Raw genomic sequence first — 18,435 nt, 5'->3', positions numbered from 1 at the left:
AATAAGATCATCATCGACGGAATCAAGAAGCGCCTCGATCTCAAAAAGGGACATTGGGCCGATGAACTCGACGGCGTGCTCTGGTCGCATCGGACAACCCCCCGAGGAGCAACAAAATCTACTCCCTTCTCACTCGCTTACGGGATGGAGGCGATGGCTCTGGCCGAGGTCAATGTAACGAGTCTCCGCCGGTCTAAGATGCCTCAGCACGTTGAGCTTAACCAAGAGATGCTGCTAGATGCCCTCGATGGACTAGAAGAGAAGCGCGACCAAGCCTTACTTCGGATCCAGAATTACCAAAACCAAATCGAGAGCTATTACAACAAGAAGGTCCGCTCGCGTCCTCTCGAGCTCGGTGATCTGGTCATGAGAAAAGTCTTCGAGAACACCAAAGAGCCCAACGCTGGAAAACTCGGCGCGAATTGGGAAGGACCATATAAGATTACTCGAGTCGTCAAACCAGGAGTATACCGACTCGAGACTTCCCGCGGAGAGGCAGTCCCACGAGCTTGGAACTCCATGCATCTTCGCCGTTTTTACTCATAAAGTGAGCAACTTTTGAAAGCGAGTAAAATGATCTACATCACCTTTTTGCTCGCGCCAAAAAAAAAAAAAAAAAAAAAAAAAAAAAAAAACCGAGCAGATGCACCCTACGGTCACTTCTACTCGCCCAAGTAAATGACTACCAAGTCACTTTTACTCGGACAAAACGAACTACGAAAGGCTTGATCCTCTTCGGAGGTACGTAGGCATCCCCTCTACGGGGTCCAGCCCCAACAACCCAAAACAAAAAGAGTTTTACTCATCTCGTTCCTCTCACGAGCAAACGATGCCAGCCCCTTAACTCGAAAAGCGGCGCACGAGCACTCGCCCAAATTAATCGAACGTATCCTGATCAGATATCGAACGAAGGGAAAAACAGAGTCACCGATGATGTAAATCATTGACCAAATTCACGAAGTGGAATTTTGGATCTTAACGCAAATCGAAAATAATGAGTTGGCCGACCAAATTTTCTCGATTACTGCGTAGCATTCAGATACCTTTCCCTCGGAAACTTATCAAAAAGAAAATTCTTGCCTTAATTCTTTCCCGACTTATCAGAAGGAAGAATAGTGGGATTGAGTTAACGAGCAACGAATAATTTCATAATCGACTAAGATGTTAGCGGTTATCCGTAACATACTTAAAAGAAAAACACTTGGTAATCATTCAAAGTTTTTAAAAAAAAAAAAAGCAAAGGAAACCTTCCGAGTACTTAAACAACAACAGAGACAAGTTCAAAGGCTTCAAGGAGCCGAAACGAGAAAAAAAGAAATTTTACAACAGATGACAACAGGCATTAATCAACCACGGGAGGATCCTCGTTGCCGCGGCCATCTCCTTCTCCGGGACCCGAGACACGACCAAATTTGGTTGGGGCTGGCGCAGTCGCGTCTGCAGTAGGCATCCCCGCAAGAGCATCATCACCTTTCTCCGGGTCCTCTGACGACGAAGCAGATGAGCTGGCATTCTTCGATGCCTTAGCAGGGGAATCCGTTAGCACGATAGTCGGCACGGCCCCGTCCTTCAGAACAACCGCTCCCGCTGATGCCTGCTTCGCAGGATCAATGTCTTGATCGGTGGGCTGGTTGGAGGATACGGCAGTTTGAGCGGGCTTCTCCACCGGATCTTCAGGACGAAGAGGAGTACGCAGAGCAATAGCGGCCTCCGAATCGATCAAATTAATATTCGACCCAACACTAGCGGAGAAAGGCAAAGATCTTCCGCCGGAATCTCCTTTACCTCCAAACGCTCTGCTTCTTCCTCGTAGTGCTTCTCTTGCCCGATGAAGAAGTCGATGGTTTCCTGCGGGATCTCTGCACCAGAGGCCTTGATCTGCTCGAGACATTTCCTCGTCCCGAAGGCTTGACTATAGAGACACCGAGCATCGTCGTATTTGTCCCTTTTGTCCTCACGAAGGGAAATCCTGTGAAAGCGTTTCTCGGCTTTAGCGATCATGGCAATCAGCACGCGAATCCTCTCGTGCGTGACCTCGTATTTACGAGATTTCCGAAGCCTGTCCATCTCCTCGGAATGCCTTAGCAATTCCGCAGCCATTTTTGCCTCTAGATCAGCCTTTTCCTTCCGCTGCTTATCCACCACGAACTCAAGATTGTTCATTGACTCCTTGCACATCTGCAACTCAGCTGCGTCGGATGTCCGCGTCTCGTCAAACGCCTTCCTAAGGGCTTTTTCACGAGCAATGGCGTCTGCCTTTTCTCGCGTAGAAACCCGAAGAGCCTCCTCCATTCTCTTCTTAGCCTCCTCGCTCTCACGAATCTGTTCTCTGGCCCGTCTGAGAGATGAGTCGTACTTCTCGACCAAAACGTTCCAATCACCATGGCTCTGATCAAAACACGACAAAGAAGACTTAGCTAAGATAAAAAAAAAAAGGGAGAAGGGAACGAACAACCGCTTACCTTTACAGACGAGCAAGAGGCGTGCTCATACTCATCTTTGAAGATGAGATCTCCCACCGAAGGGAGTTGATCGGGACCGCCTTTGACCAACCGTAACAGGCGAGCACAATCTTCCGGGTAGCAAGCCAGCGGAAGCTCACGGTTAAACTCGAATTTGAAGCCATCTGCCGGGGTTTCCTTAGGGCGACCGGATACTCGGGTCTCAGATCCCTCCGTGACATGAGCAGGGGACTCATTCCTCAAGCGGTCCCGTTGTTCTCCCGAAGTCGATATTCCCCTCGGAACCTCAGTAGAACGCAGATCACCGGCCAAGGCTCCACGGGGTACCTCCTCGGTGACTCGACTCTCCCGTCTCCGTCGGCGGAGGGCGATGGTCTCGTTCTCATCATCTTTCGAGGTCCCAACCTCAGGGATAGCTTCAGGAACTAGAACCTGAAGTTCCTCTTCGCAGACCGAGGATGAACGGGGCGGAGCCAGTTCTTTCTTCTTCATCCTCTTCTTCTTGGGAATATCTTCAGTAGGCGGGTCCCCGGCTTTCCTTTTTTTTCCCCCTTTCCTAGAAGAACCATCCGCACCAGGATGTTCCGGCTCGGAGGAATCCTTCGGACCCCCGGCACTTTTCTTGCTCTTCTTCGAGCTTTTACCCTGCGAGGAGCCGCCAGTACGCGCCTGCTCAGTGGCAATTGGAGTCGCCTCTACGACCTCCAGTCCCGAAGGACCAACCCTGCTCTCAGAAGCGCCTCGCTTGGCACCGATCTTCCCGGCTACAATAAGACTGAGGTCTGGTAGTTGCTTCATCGTTTTAGCTCGGTTGATCTCCTTCTGCTCGGCTCTCGTAAAGAGGGATAATCTCTTCGAAGTCGACTGGTTAATATAAGGATGCGGTTCCGAGATCCAGCTTTCTGCAAAAAGAGAAATCCTTAATAGACATCGTTCATTTACTCGAAAATATAGAAAGGTAGTGGAAACTTACGGTTGGCAATCCGGTCTACAGATCTCTGAATTCTCTCCCGAGTAAAATCCTCCCAGTGATCTTGCTTCTGCAACGCAACAATTCGAGCACTCTCCCTCCAATCCTCGGGGTACGTGGCGAGATTCGGGTGACCAACTAAAAAAAAAAAGAGAGAAGAAAGACACACGTTAGACGAGCACACGCTACAATCATCACGAAAGGCAGTGTGCAGTACCCATCTCCGCGTTCCAAAGAACGCGATAACCAGACTTCGGAGGTTCCTCGAACGCTGACCTGTTCAACTTCACATAGAAGTACGAACGTTGCCAATCCGAGGTTTTGGTCGGGTACCCCGTAACCACGTTGTAGTTTGGGCGCATCCTCGTCGAGACGAGCCCATCATCGGAAATTGAAACCGAGGTCAACTCTTCAAACGACCTCACACTCATCGACGTCCCCGCCTCGGCCGCAATTACCGATAGAACGACCATCAACCGAAGAGACCCGTTCATCAGCTGGCTTAAAGCAACTCCTCTGCGGAACGCATAAGTCGTGACGATTCGAGGAATCGGGAACCACAGCTTCGTGTCGTTCCGGAAATATGACTCGTAAATGCACTGATATCCCTTCGGGGGCGACCAAGGCCTCTGATCCCGCTTTGGAATGATGAACGAGACCCCGTGTGCATTGAGATCTCGGAGAATAGCCTCCACCGAATCCACGGTGGACTTCGTCCTCTCGACGTTGGACCAATCTTGTCCATCGACGACCGAAGGTCGAATTCCGCAAACCTCCAGTGGGCTCTCCTCGGCGAAGATGTTCCCAGGGTAGTAGCTGATCGGAACAATCGAGGCGTCGACCGCTTCTTGACCGTCGTCGTCACCCCGGAACTGTTCTCTTGCTTCCGAGACCAAAAGACGCTGCGCTAAATCCATATTCTCCGTATCCATCATTGCTCCATGATGGATACTGTCAGGATTCTCAGCAGAATCCCGAGAAGATACCGCCCCCTTTCCTTTTTGTTCTCGCGTCAAACGATGCGACGACATCTCGGATAACCGCAGATGTAAAAACAGAGATAAAGAGAGAGAAGGAGCGTAGAGAGAGAAAGTACCTTTAGCGCTGCGGAGAAAAATGAAAAGAAGTGGAGAGGGGTGCGCTATTTATAGGGAGATATAAGCGCGGGGATCAAGGCGTCATCATTACGCCTAATAAGGCCTAAGTGGGCCTAAACCCAATTAGGCGCGTGATCGACAGATGCGTCGATCCGTCTTCTCGATCCGTAAGCGTTTATCTCACGATCGCAACGCGTGATAAACAGATGCGTCGATCCATTTCCTCGGTTGAGAAGCGTTGATTAAACGGATTGACTCCTCAACGATCAGTCACTTGCTCGGATTGAACCTTTTGTTCTCCGAACTAAAGATACCAAATTCATCGAAGATCGATTGCTCGACCATCAATGAACTGGGGGGGACTTACTGTTGGGGATGGATTTAACCCATCCACAAAGCCCATCGAACAAAGGGCCCAATCCAGCAGATCGAGTCAACCTCGGCTCGGAAGCCGATTCTCGGGGTATCGGCTTAGCCAGGAAACGCTGTTAGTCGAAGCGGAGAGCAAACGAAGCGGGACCAATCGACTAAGCGGCTCAGAGCGATCATCTCCTAATCAGGCCCGAAGGGCCGACAAGGCCCAATCGGTAAAAGGAGATTAGGTTAAGGTAATCGAACAGAGTATAAAAGGAGAGGAAAGCAAAGGAGAAAGGCATCGACACTTAGCTACATAAACTTAGCGGCGAGATTAGGGTTTATCATCCGTACAATCATCTCTCTGCTATTTGTACTTTTCCGGTTTAAGCTCTCACGAGCTCCGGCTTGCTTTTACTTTCTCAACCTTTGTAACATCATCTCGAAATCTAATAAACGCCTCTGTTCGACCCATTTCTAGTATTGTTTACTTCACCCGAGACCAAACTCACCTTAAACAATGTTGTGAGACATCGAATGGAGGCAAAAAAAATCCTTTTTCAATGAGTGCTCTCCCAATAAGGTAACTAGGCTCCCATATCTCACAAAGCAAATGAGTCCGACGAATTACATGCCTTTGTTGGAGAGGATTCGACAGAGAATGCAATTCTGGACTGTGAGATCTCTCTCATGGAAAAGAGAATGAAACTTTTTAGCTCGGTTATTGGAAGTATGACAAATTCTGGCTCATTGCTTTCATGTTACCCAGGAAATTTCTTCAAGAGATTGACAACTTATGTTCAGCGTTCTTGTTGTCAGGGCCAACATTGAGTAACTGGAAGAAAAAACTATCTTGGGTTGATGTTTGCTGTCCAAAAGAAGAGGGTGAAATTGGTTGAAAACGCCTCAAGGAAGTTAGTAGAGTGTGTTTTCTTAAGCTTATTTGGAGATTTGCAACCTTCTCTTTGGGTAAAATGAATACAAACATATCTCATATGCAAGAGCTAATTTTGGGCGGTTCGGGACACACAGAGTGGTCCGTGGAAGGGTGAAAGCTACTAAAGTAACAGGGAGCAAACATCTCTCGGGTTCGATGTTTGTCCAAGCTTGGTTGCTTACATGATATAATTGGATCTCGGGGATGTATTGATCTGGGCATCCCAATAAATGAAAATGTGTCATCCACGCTAACAAACCAAGGCAGGAGTAGACATCGTACAAAATTGCTCAATGCAATTGAGGATGAGATGGAAAAACAGAGGAAAGGACGAGTACACACTGTGAAGGACATCAACTTATGGAAACATAATGATTATATTTTCAAATCAATTTTTAGTAAAAAAAAAACACTTTGAATCTTATCAGGGAAACTTCTCCAAAGGTATGGTCAAAAGGCATCTGGTTTTATTCAACGCCAAAACATGCGTTTTGCACGTAACTGGCAACAAAGAATAGACTACTCTATACGGAAGATAGAATGTTGCTCTGTAACATGAGAGCTACTGCAACTTGTGTTCTCTATAATGATCTGCTTGAGTTTCTATATCACATGTTTTTATCTGCAGCTACTCAGTGGATGTTTCAAGCTGGCTCAAGACCTGCTCACCATCCATCCTTTTACTACTCCAGTCTCAGCACATTTAACTCTAGAGTTTTAAACGGATGTGCGATAAAAAAAAAGTAAGTCAACTTTGGTGACATAGGTAACTAAATTAATTCTTTTAAGTCTTTCCGTATGTTACAACTCGAGATGTTACACTTGTATCTCATCGATAACATCTGAAACTCCTCTCCTAGTAACACGCTGACGATGCTCATCAGATATGTCTTCCAAATTTCAATTGATATCATTTGGCGGGAATGAAATGCAAGAAGGCATGGGGAAGCAAACACGTATATCCTGAATGGTGAAACAAATTGCCAAGCAGATGTTGGTTTCTCTTGATCCAAGCGATAGGAAAAGAAAAGCATAAGGAAGGACTACAAATTTAGTTTTTCTTTGTAAACTATTTTGGTCTTTGACTAATTTGGCATTATCTTATGAACAAAATTTGATCTTTAAAGCTTATTTACATGTGTTACGTTTAAAAATTTTAAAATTATATTCTCAACTTAATTAGTTAACACTTAAACTGGTTAGAATGGATTAACACGTGATGTAGTGTTTTTCTTGGGGTTCATCCTACGGTCCAGTTTTCAGAACATTGTGAATGCACGACGATTAGGTAACAAAAAAACACCATCATGTTAAAATGTATCTTAATAAAGACCACTTTTAGAATTATCATATGGATATTCCATGGGCAAACACAAACCATTTTATAAGAGAACTGAATAACGCAGTAATTTCCAGTGTAGTAGAACGATGTTATTATGGAAAAAGAGTCATTCACATCCTTTGGAAGGAGGCAATAATTTGGCTTACACTGCTAGCTGTTTTGTCAGCTCTATCTGTATCTCTTCCACCATCTTGACCACTTTGATGATCTTGAATTCGCCCATTTTCTGCCACGTTCAAATAGCCTCCCTGACCTTCTTTAGCAAGGGACTCTGCAAAAGTTAGAACCAGGTTTAAACTCAGAGGACCACTGAAGCCGTTAACAAAGACAAGACTGGCCATGATTATAGTATACACGATTAAGATACATAACAGCAGTATACAAGATGAAGGGTGCATATCACAAAGATATCAATTGCTTATTTATAGAACATTCACTAGAATGTAACAAGCCATCAGAATACCTACTTCCAGTAGGATTACCACCAGAGAAAACAACCAGCTTTTCATCACAGTTTTCGACCTTACACAGAAAATAAGAGTATGTATCAATATCTCAATCGAAAAATGAGACATTTAGTTCCATAGTGAAAAGGATGTATGGCCAAAATGCACTAGACTGACCTTATCAGAATGCCTTGGAAGCATGTCAGAAATTGCAGCACAATTAGGTAAGAAATTAAGGAACTCCACGAGCAGATCATCATGACCCTTGAAGAGAATAGTTACCTACACAACAGACGATAATCAGAGAGGTGCACTACAACTAGCGCTCTAACAAATAAGATAGGAGGCAGAAAGTTCATAAATTTAACCCTCTTTAACATATATACCTCTTCGTAGACATCAATGATGGACTTTCTTTCCTTTCGATACATCTCCATGATGTCTAGAAACCTTTTATACGCATGTTCATCACTTGAGAACCTTGCCTGCAAAGGTAATAATTAAAGTAAATCATAACTGATAAGAGAAAATCAAACATACTCAATATGTAATTTACACATCACGTACATTACATAACATACCTTAATCTTGGTGACGAAACCGAAAGCATCTTGGAAACCTACCCTGGTCTTCGGTTTCTCTTCCTCCAACGGAAAGGTTATTGTATACTTTTTGGGTAAGAAAGTATTAAAACCTAATATTAGGTCGTTGTGACCACTGAACAAAACTTTTATTCTTCTAATGACACCATTATGGTCGTCTCTGAAACCAACATGAATAAACACAGTAAAATCAACAATACACTAATACCTTTGAACTGTATTGAAAAGGACAAAGTCAAACTAAATGGGAAGAGACGAGAGGCCGGTAGGTAATATACCTCTGAGCTTTAAAGTCCTTCATGACCTCAAGGAATGTCTCATATTTCCCTATGTCGTCATGAAAAGTGTTCCTCACAGCACTGACATAATGCAGTGCATCACGTATGGTTGGAGATTGCCCGTTTCTGCATTCCGTAAACACATGTTACTAACTTTTCCAAGAATCAAATTGCATCTACTAGACTTAAGAATCAAAAACAGCTTAATCAAAGAAAAAACCTAAAAATGATAGGCCTCAAATGCAAACTCACAATCTATACAAGTCGAAGATAAATTTGAAAAGAGGAAATGAAAATGTGGATAAGAGAGAGAGAGACTAACGTTTCTCCTCGAGAAGTGTAACCATCTTCTCTATCTCTCCTCATCTTTGGCAAAACATTAAAGGTTGAAAACCCTAATCTTATCATAAAAGACTTAGCAAAAGATAATTTGTGGTGTTACTTCGTGGGCCTATTTTCCATGTATCTCTTTTCTCTGGGCCTTAGAGCAATATTTATCAATAAGAACTTTAAAGAGTTTCTTAAACAAAAATATAAATATTTCAATAATATATAATTAGATAACTGAAATTAATTACAAAAAAAAAATTCAACCAATCTATAGTATACAAGTGTCATATAGAGTTCTAATAGAATTCTAAAATATCCTTATATTAGAATTTTTCTCTACACTCTCTCTTCTCTTTCAATTATTATTACTAGGTGATTTCCCGTGCTCATGCACGGATATAAATATTTCTAAAGTAAAAATATATTATAATAATTGATTGCTACTTACTTTTAATTTTAAATTAATTTATAATTTATAAGCATCATTTTTATTAATAATATTATATTACTTTAATTATACATATGATTTTATATATGTTATATCTAATCGATATTATTGTTTTTCGATCGATTTAGTTATCATTTGGGTAAATTGGATTGCATTTATGAATTCAACTGTAATATTTTTTATTCTATAAATTAAAATTTTGATTAATTTCTTATTTGCATTTAGGTGGTGGTTGTCTTAGATATGTAAATATATTTTATAAAGATTATGTATAACTTAAGATATATTGTGCTTAGAATAAAATTAAAAAATAAACTAAACTGTCTGATTCCAAATTACGTAAATTAATATAAAAATGATAATATTTTGAAGTCTCATGCATATATATAAATTTTAATATGGACAGAATTGTAACAGTTGGTTAATATTTTATTTTCATTTTAATATGTTTTGAGTTGTCCTATGATTTATATTTATAAAATAACTTACTATTCTTATAAAATTATATATTCTTATCGTAGTTAAATCTATGATTTTAGATATAAGTTGGATTAGTCGAATCACTCATGTTGTGAGTATATTGAGTTACATATATTCTTTCAAATTCAAAATGAAGTGTAATTATTTTTTATTCTAATTAATTCAAATGTGCATGTATTTCGTAATATTTTTCAAATTATATGTTGATGTTTTTTAAAAAATATTAGAAAATAAAGTGATGATCAATAGGAAGTTACATGCGTAAGTAACTGATACATTTTTAAAAGCTCATGAACACATATCAATATTTATAATAATAAAACAATAATAAAATATTCAATAAATTCTAAATAATTTATGCCTTTGATTTATTGAATGGAAACTAAAATTTATTTTAAATAATGTTAAAAATTAGAATCCAGATTTGCTTTGGTATTTTGATTATAGTTCTATTAAGTTCCACAAACATAAAAACATAAAATTTAAAAATAAATTTAATATTAAGAAAAAATAACTTTAATAATGATAAAATATAATATACGTACCATATAAAATTATTTTGTAACTATTTGATCAAACGACATTTTTTTTTTTTTAAATTGGTTTTTAATATCTTTTAAAAAAAGCAGTAAAAAATTGTGATTTTATTTAAAAATTATATTATATAAGTAAAATATAATTTATCAATATTTTTTTGTTGTACTTGAAAAATATTATAGTCAACTAAATATATGAAAAATAAATTAAACATTACAATATTACAATTATAAACTATTCTTAGACAATTAAACATATATCAGTTTATGTTACTTAATTATTTTATGTAATCATCTAAGAAAATATATAGATATATAAATATTTTTATTACTTTGAAATATTTTTTATTGTTTAAAATTCTATTTTTAAATAAATAAGATTTCTTTTTCTAATATCAAGACTATATGTGTAAATTGTTTTTTTATTGAAATCACATTATATAGAAATTTATAATTTTCATCTAGGAGAATATAGATATAAGAAAAATATTTTATTACTTCTATATTATATTTTATGTTATTTAAAAGTATTTTTTAAATGTAATATTACTATTTTGTGAACTTTCTTTTTTTATGAAATCATATTATATATTTTCGTTTTTCAATTCCTTTTTTTAGTTTATAAAAAGTTTCCTTTTTTTATTATATGTGTATATTTTCCTGAAATTTTTTAAAAAGAAACTAAACAAAAAATAAATAATAGTATTTAAAATGTAAATTAATTCATTAAAGGTATCATTGTAATCAACCATGGTGAGAGTTAACGTGAGAGCGACATATAAGAAACTGACTTCTCAAATAATATAATAGAGATTATTTTTTAATTTTAAGAACCCACACTAAAACTTTTTATTAAAGATGCTCTTAATGACTCATTAATTATGTTATTTGTCTATATAATAAAGACTGGAAAAAATTTAAAGTTGAAACCCCTTATTCATATTTACACTAGTGGTCGGGTTTTTTTAACGTTCGATTTTAGTTTGAATATTTTGATTTGATACTAAGTGATAAACGTTATTTTTATGTTCATTTGACATTTGTTTACGTGATTTTCTAGATAAAAAAATCCACAATACAGTTGCTAGACCATTTCGTATAAGACAATATTTACATATAAATGTGGTGTAGAAATATATCTTCAAGTGGCAGTGACTTCAATTGATGGCATATTTTTAATTTTAATTTTATATATATATATATATATATATATATATATATATATATTTCAATTTTTAATGTTCGTAAGATATGTTTAAAATCAATTTATACATATATATTGTTCTAACAGATAAAAAAATAAATTTGAAAACAACATATATTACTGAAATTTAGAATTAATACAACGTGACATACATCTTAACGATAATTTTATTATTAAGTTTTTATTTTTTGATAGTTGAAAATATAAATATATTAATATTCACACAAAAATATATTTGTTAGAAAAATATGTTTAAAGTTATTTTTACTATTTTTCTATAAATTATTTTCATAGTTTAAAATGATAATATACAAATAAATATTTTTTTTTAAAAACTGCAATATTTTCATCAATTGTACTTTCTATATGCACATTTTTAAAAAAAAGTTAATTTCGACAATGCGGAAAAAAATAACTAATTTATAGTAACATGAATAATATTTTAAGTTAGATACCATCATGACAATCTAATATTGATAGTTTCTATTTTTAAATATAAATGTCTGTTTGAATCTATTTCTCAAAAAACAAAAAAAAATATGTTTGTTTTCATCTTGGCAGGTATGTGAGAAATATTATGATAAACCAACAAACTCGTCGGGCGTATCTTATTTTAAGTAATGTTTTTAAAAAAAAAAATGTTTGTTTGAATCTATTTCTCAAAAAAAAAAAAAAATGTTTGTCTGAATCTTGGCAGGTACGTTAGAAATATTATGAAATAACAACAAAATCGTCAGGCATATCATATTTTAAGTAATAATTTTGGTACTATCTCAGTGCTCGAGAATATAATACGGCAACATATGGCTACTGCTGCTACTAAAGCTTGATTGGCTTGAAACTCAGCAGGTGGTGGACACCAATTTGATGAAAATGCAATCCCATATTCCTCTACAACGATGCCTGCACAACAAACCTTAAATGCAATCTGAGATGTTCAAGTTCCTGATATTGGCACTTTATCTATTGGAGTATATACGATAGTTAATACGAAATATTCCTTGTAAGGAATGTTTACATAATCCTATAGCTAGGTTCATGGGGATATTACTCTGTACAAGCTGTATATATAGAGTTGATCTCTAACGTGAATAAGACACAAGAAAACCTTCTCTATTCTCTGCAACTATTTCACATGGTATCAGACACAAATATTTTTGTGATTTATATGTTGTCTTAGTCTTGATTCCTTTTTGATTTCTAAACGACTGAAAACTTGGTTCTGCGATATGGGCGATAACAACATGACTGAGAACTCAGCTGTTTGATCTGGAGTCACGGTACCAACGATGGATATTCAAAGGCGTACGATCTTGCCGTATGATCTCACCGAAGCGACAATCCCGGAAGTGTTATCTCACATCATTTTTACAAGGATGGCTATCAATCTTGAGACTGCTTTGAGCTCAATGAAGAAATTTGGATTTGTAAACGGGAGTCTTCCCCAGCCAGCTGAAGACTCATCCGACTATGAAGATTGGAAGACCATCAATGCATTGTTGGTCTCGTGATCAAGATGACGATTGACCAAAGGCTGCGATTGAACATCTCACACAAACCCTTGCTACAGACTTGTTGGAACACATATGCAAACGATTTCATGTGACGAACGGACCTCGTGTTCAGCATCTGAGGAAGTAACTTGCAAACTGCCATTAAGCTGGTGTCATGATCGAGACATGCTTTGGAAAACTTACAAAGATTTGGGACAGTTTGGCATGTTACCGTCCAATGCTGAGCTGTGTTTGCAATGGATGTACATGCAAGTTCAGTGTAACCTTAAGGCTAAGGGCACAATGGGAGGAAGACAAGGTCCATGACTTTCTGATGTATCTTGATGAGAATGTGTTCGGAACTGTTTGTTCCTTGCTACTTATGCAGGAACCAATTCCGAACCTTGAACATGTGTACCTCAAAGTGATTCAAGATGAGGATACTCGGGTACAGAAGCGACTAGGCGTTTTTGTTGGGATTTGTCGTTTGATTCAAAGGAACCAATTCCGAACATGTGTAACCATATTGTGAGGAATTGGGATTTGTCGTTTGATTCAAAGGAACCAATTCCGAAAGATCAAGATCTTAAAACCTCTAGGGTTTCACATGAACATGGAGAATGATATTATGCTAGAGGCAAGTCTGAGAATCACTTGAGAGAATCATTAAAATGCCTTCTATTACAGCTAATTCAAAAAAAAAAAGTCTGAGAAAAAAAATATTGTGAGGAATGTTAGGGTCGGTTCTAGATCACACTCAGGGTCTAGAATTACCTGCTGGTTCTGAAAGAAGTAGGCATATACCAGGAATGACTATTATGATACAAAGAAGAAGTATGGCGAAGAATCTGAAGAAGCGGTTGTGATATATCCCTGATTTAGAGGATGATGCACTATCGGTAACAGATACACAGCGTCATGATAAATTGTATCTTAATAAAGACCACTTTTAGAATTATCATATATATGGATATTGCATGGGCAAACACCAACCATTTTACAAGAAAACTGTATGACGCAGTAATTCCAGTGTAGTAGAACGATGTTATTATGGAAAAAGAGTCACTCACATCCTTTGGAAGGAGGCAATAATTTGGCTTACACTGCTAGCTGTTTTGTCATCTCTATCTGTATCTCTTCCACCATCTTGACCACTTTGATATTCTTGAATTTGCCCATTTTCTGCCACGTTCAAATAGCCTCCCTGACCTTCTTTAGCAAGGGAATCTGCAAAAGTTAATTACCTTAGAACAAGGTTTAAACTACGGAGGACCACTGAAGCCGTTAACAAAGACAAGACTGGCCATGATTATAGTATACACGATTAAGATACATAACAGCAGTATACAAGATGAAGGGTGCATATCACAAAGATATCAATTGCTTATATATAGAACATTCACTAGAATGTAACAAGCCATCAGAATACCTACTTCCAGTAGAATTACCACCAGAGAAAACAACCAGCTTTTCATCACAGTTTTCGACCTTACACAGAAAATAAGAGTATGTATCAATATCTCAATCGAAAAATGAGACATTTAGTTCCATAGTGAAAAGGATGTATGGCCAAAATGCACTAGACTGACCTTATCAGAATGCCTTGGAAGCATGTCAGAAATTGCAGCACAATTAGGTAAGAAATTAAGGAACTCCACGAGCAGATCATCATGACCCTTGAAGAGAATAGTAACCTACACAACAGACGATAATCAGAGAAGTGCACTACAACTAGCGCTCTAACAAATAAGATAGGAGGCAGAAAGTTCATAAATTTAACCCTCTTTAACATATATACCTCTTCGTAGACATCAATGATGGACTTTCTTTCCTTTCGATACATCTCCATGATGTCTAGAAACCTTTTATACGCATGTTCATCACTTGAGAACCTTGCCTGCAAAGGTAATAATTAAAGTAAATCATAACTGATAAGAGAAAATCAAACATTACTTCAATATGTAATTTACACATCACGTACATTACATAACATACCTTAATCTTGGTGACGAAACTGAAAGCATCTTGGAAACCTACCCTGGTCTTCGGTTTCTCTTCCTCCAACGGAAAGGTTATTGTATACTTTTTGGGTAAGAAAGTATTAAAACCTAATATTAGGTCGTTGTGACCATTGAACAAAACTTTTATTCTTTTAATGACACCATTATGGTCGTCTCTGCAACCAACATGAATAAACACAGTAAAATCAACAATACACGAATACCTTCTGTTGAACTGTATTGAAAAGGACAAAACAAAATGGGAAGAGACTAGAGGCCGGTAGGTAATATACCTCTGAGCTCTAAAGTCCTTCATGACCTCAAGGAATGTCTCATATTTCCCTATGTCGTCATGAAATGTGTTCCTCACAGCACTGACATAATGCAGTGCATCACGTATGGTTGGAGATTGCCCGTTTCTGCATTCCGTAAACACATGTTACTAACTTTTCCAAGAATCAAATTGCATCTACTAGACTGAAGAATCAAAAACAGCTTAGTCAAAGAAAAAACCTAAAAATGATAGGCCTCAAAAGCAAACTCACAATCTATACAAGTCAAAGATAAATTTGAAAAGAGGAAATGAAAATTTGGATAAGAGAGAGAGAGACTAACGTTTCTCCTCGAGAAGTGTAACCATCTTCTCTATCTCTCCTCATCTTTGGCAAAACGTTAAAGGTTGAAAACCCTAATTTTATCATAAAAGACTTAGCAAAAGATAATTTGTGGTGTTACTTCGTGGGCCTATTTTCCCTGTATCTCTTTTCACTGGGCCTTAGAGCAATATTTATCAGTAAGAACTTTAAGGAGTTTCTTAAACAAAAATACAAATATTTCAATAATATATAATTAGATAACTGACATTAGTTATAAAAAAAAATTCAACCAATCTATAGTATACAAGTGTCATATAGAGTTCTAATAGAATTCTAAAATATCCTTATATTAGAATTTTTCTCTACACTCTCTCTTCTCTTTCAATTATTATTATTTTTTTTTTAATTCTAAGAACCCACACTAATTTTTTTTATTAAAGATGCTCTTAACCGACTCAATAATTATGTTATTTATCTATATAATAAAGACTGGAAAAAATTTAAAGTTGAAAACCCTTATTGATATTTACACTAGTGGTCGGGTTTTTTTTTTAACGTTTGATTTTAGTTTGAATATTTTGATTTGATACTAAGTGAGAATTGTTATTTTTATGTTCATTTGACATTTGTTTACGTGATTTTCTAGATAAAAAAATTCACAATACAGTTGCTAGACCATTTCGTATAAGACAATATTTACATATAAATGTGGTGTAGAAATATATCCTCAAGTGGCAGTGACTTCAATTGATGGCATATTTTTAATTTAAATTATATACATATATATATATATATATATATATTTCAATTTTAAATGTTCTTAAGATATGTTTAAAATCATTTTATACATATATATTGTTCTAACAAATAATAAAAATAAATTTGAAAACAACATATATTACTGAAATTTATAACTAATACAATGTGACATACATCTTAACGAAAATTTTATTATTAAGTTTTTAGTTTTTGATAGTTAAAAATATAAATATATTAATATTCACACAAAAGATATTTGTTAGAAAAATTTGTTTAAAGTTATTTTTACTATTTTTCTATAAATTACTTTCATATTTTAAAATGATAATATACAAATAGATATTTTTTTTTAAAAAATGCAATTTTTTCATCAATAGTACTTTCTATATGCACATTTTTTTAAAAGTTAATTTCGACAATGCGGAAAGAAATAACTAATTTATAGTAACATGGATAATATTTTAAGTTAGATACCATCATGACAATCTAATATTGATAGTTTCTATTTTTAAATATAAATGTCTGTTTGAATCTATTTCTCAAAAAACAAAAAAAAAATATGTTTGTTTTAATCTTGGCAGGTATGTGAGAAATATTATGATAAACCAACAAACTCGTCGGGTGTATCATATTTTAAGTAATATTTTTTTAAATAAATGTTTGTTTGAATCTATTTCTCAAAAAAAAAAAATGTTTGTCGGAATCTTGGCAGGTACGTTAGAAATATTATGAAACTAGGTGTCTTACCCGCATATGCGGGCTTAATCACTTTACAAATATTTATTAGTTTATTTTTTTGTTAATTCAAAAACCAGCATAATAACTTATTATTTATGTTTTTAAAAAATTAAATCAAACATATATATATATATGAAAAAAATCTACCTACATATATATATGTTTAAGTAAAATTTATTAAGGATAGACTTTAACTATTTAATTTATTATAATTGTTTTATATTTTATTTTTAAATCTTATAATTGAAAAATATGTTTTAAGATAACAACCAATATATAAAAATTATCTTATTTTAAAAAAAAAAGTAAATATTATTTATAAAAATTTGTTTTTGATTATATAATTAATTATATATAAAATACATTAAAGGTAGTATATATATTAATCGTTCTAACTTTCAACGTGAGAGCTTTGTTGTTAAAAATTATTTTGCAAATAATAATATAGATGAGATATGCAAGTCTGCAACACATCTATAATTCATTAATTTCGGATATTATATACTTTGTTTAGAATTTGATAAATTTGGAAATAGTTAAAATATTATATTTTTATTTTAAATTTGATGAATTTGGAAATAATGAAAATAATACATTTTTCTTCTAAAATTATGAACTTACGATATGCATAAATCTTATGTACGTATATGTATCCTGATTCTCTTCTCTAAAAAGTAGCAAATATGATTTTCTGTGTATAAATTATTATTTTTTACTATATACATATGTCTTATGGACATGCATCAAATTAGATAAACAAATAAATGATTACTAAGTGTTTTGCCCGCACATGCGGACATAATCATTTTACGAATACTTATTATTTTATGTCTTATTAATTCAGAAATCTGAATTATAAAACTCTAATTGGTGAACATGTTGAAGGAAAAAAATTATGATGAATTCTTTGTTCCTCAAAATTTATACCAGTTATGTTGAAATTTTAGTCACATTATTGAAAGGTATATCCCACTTTTAATTCTAAATTCTCCATTGAGGAATGAATTTATAAGAAAAAAAAATCCCAATGCAATTTTGATAAGGAACAAACTGAACAAAAATTCATATTTTTTTTATATTTTTTCAATTCTTCAAATGAAATTTTAGTTTTTATTTTGTTCATTTTTTCATTTTTCTAGTGGTGACCAACTGAAGCTATAGTATTTCACGGATTAAACTTAATGTTTTAAATTAAAAGCAAGAAAAATTACTTTGAACTCAGTCACAAGTTAAGTTATTATTTATGATTTTAAATAGTAAAATCAAACATCAAATTATTTATATATGTCAAAAAAACGTTCATCAAAATATATACTTATTATTGTGTTAAAAGTTTTAAAACACTCATATATTAGAAATAGTT

The 18,435-nt window shown here is 35.4% G+C and overlaps 2 protein-coding genes across 8 annotated transcripts; both read right to left on the bottom strand.

Moving 5' to 3' along the window:
• Positions 1-1,698: 1,698 nt before the first annotated feature.
• On the bottom strand, positions 1,699-9,614 carry LOC103868339 (paired amphipathic helix protein Sin3-like 6). Of its 3 annotated transcripts, none has more exons than XM_009146450.2 (7): positions 8,811-9,614; positions 8,489-8,614; positions 8,190-8,370; positions 7,995-8,093; positions 7,786-7,890; positions 7,626-7,684; positions 7,129-7,433 (listed from the first exon to the last, which is right to left on the bottom strand). In XM_009146450.2, the coding sequence occupies exons 1-7, from the start codon at positions 8,894-8,896 to the stop codon at positions 7,421-7,423; spliced, it is 669 nt and encodes a 222-aa protein (XP_009144698.2). In that variant the 5' UTR covers positions 8,897-9,614; the 3' UTR covers positions 7,129-7,420. The 3 variants fall into 3 exon arrangements, with proteins under 3 accessions (XP_033148777.1, XP_009144698.2, XP_009144697.2); XM_009146449.3 differs by having other exon boundaries at positions 7,630-7,684; XM_033292886.1 differs by lacking the exons at positions 7,786-7,890; positions 7,995-8,093; positions 8,190-8,370; positions 8,489-8,614; positions 8,811-9,614 and adding an exon at positions 1,699-2,388 and having other exon boundaries at positions 2,463-7,433; positions 7,630-7,695.
• A 1,230-nt stretch (positions 9,615-10,844) lies between these two features.
• LOC103868395 (paired amphipathic helix protein Sin3-like 6) lies at positions 10,845-17,308 on the bottom strand. Of its 5 annotated transcripts, none has more exons than XM_033292891.1 (6): positions 15,595-17,308; positions 14,975-15,398; positions 14,778-14,876; positions 14,569-14,673; positions 14,409-14,467; positions 10,845-14,206 (listed from the first exon to the last, which is right to left on the bottom strand). In XM_033292891.1, exons 1-6 carry the CDS (start codon positions 15,678-15,680, stop codon positions 14,194-14,196), a joined length of 786 nt encoding a protein of 261 aa, XP_033148782.1. In that variant the 5' UTR covers positions 15,681-17,308; the 3' UTR covers positions 10,845-14,193. The 5 variants fall into 5 exon arrangements, with proteins under 5 accessions (XP_033148782.1, XP_033148779.1, XP_033148780.1 ...); XM_033292888.1 differs by having other exon boundaries at positions 14,413-14,467; XM_033292889.1 differs by having other exon boundaries at positions 14,569-14,876; positions 14,975-15,155; positions 15,273-15,398.
• Positions 17,309-18,435: the final 1,127 nt, after the last annotated feature.

The sequence above is a fragment of the Brassica rapa genome, chromosome A05 (genome assembly GCF_000309985.2).
Source record: "Brassica rapa cultivar Chiifu-401-42 chromosome A05, CAAS_Brap_v3.01, whole genome shotgun sequence".
NCBI classification, from domain to species: domain Eukaryota; kingdom Viridiplantae; phylum Streptophyta; class Magnoliopsida; order Brassicales; family Brassicaceae; genus Brassica; species Brassica rapa.
The sequence above is the reverse complement of the archived record's forward strand: the minus strand, read 5'-3'. Positions and strand labels throughout refer to the sequence as shown.

Coding starts and splice junctions, on each gene's coding strand:
- LOC103868395 (XM_033292887.1), bottom strand. CDS start 15,680: ATGATAAAATTAGGGTTTTCAACCTTTAACGTTTTGCCAAAGATGAGG. Junction 14,468..14,568: donor TTCCAAGGCATTCTGATAAG/GTCAGTCTAGTG, acceptor TTTCTGTGTAAG/GTCGAAAACTGTGATGAAAA. Junction 14,207..14,408: donor GGTAATTCTACTGGAAGTAG/GTATTCTGATGG, acceptor TAACTTTTGCAG/ATTCCCTTGCTAAAGAAGGT.
- LOC103868339 (XM_033292886.1), bottom strand. CDS start 3,260: ATGAAGCAACTACCAGACCTCAGTCTTATTGTAGCCGGGAAGATCGGT. Junction 2,389..2,462: donor CCTCTTGCTCGTCTGTAAAG/GTAAGCGGTTGT, acceptor TGTTTTGATCAG/AGCCATGGTGATTGGAACGT.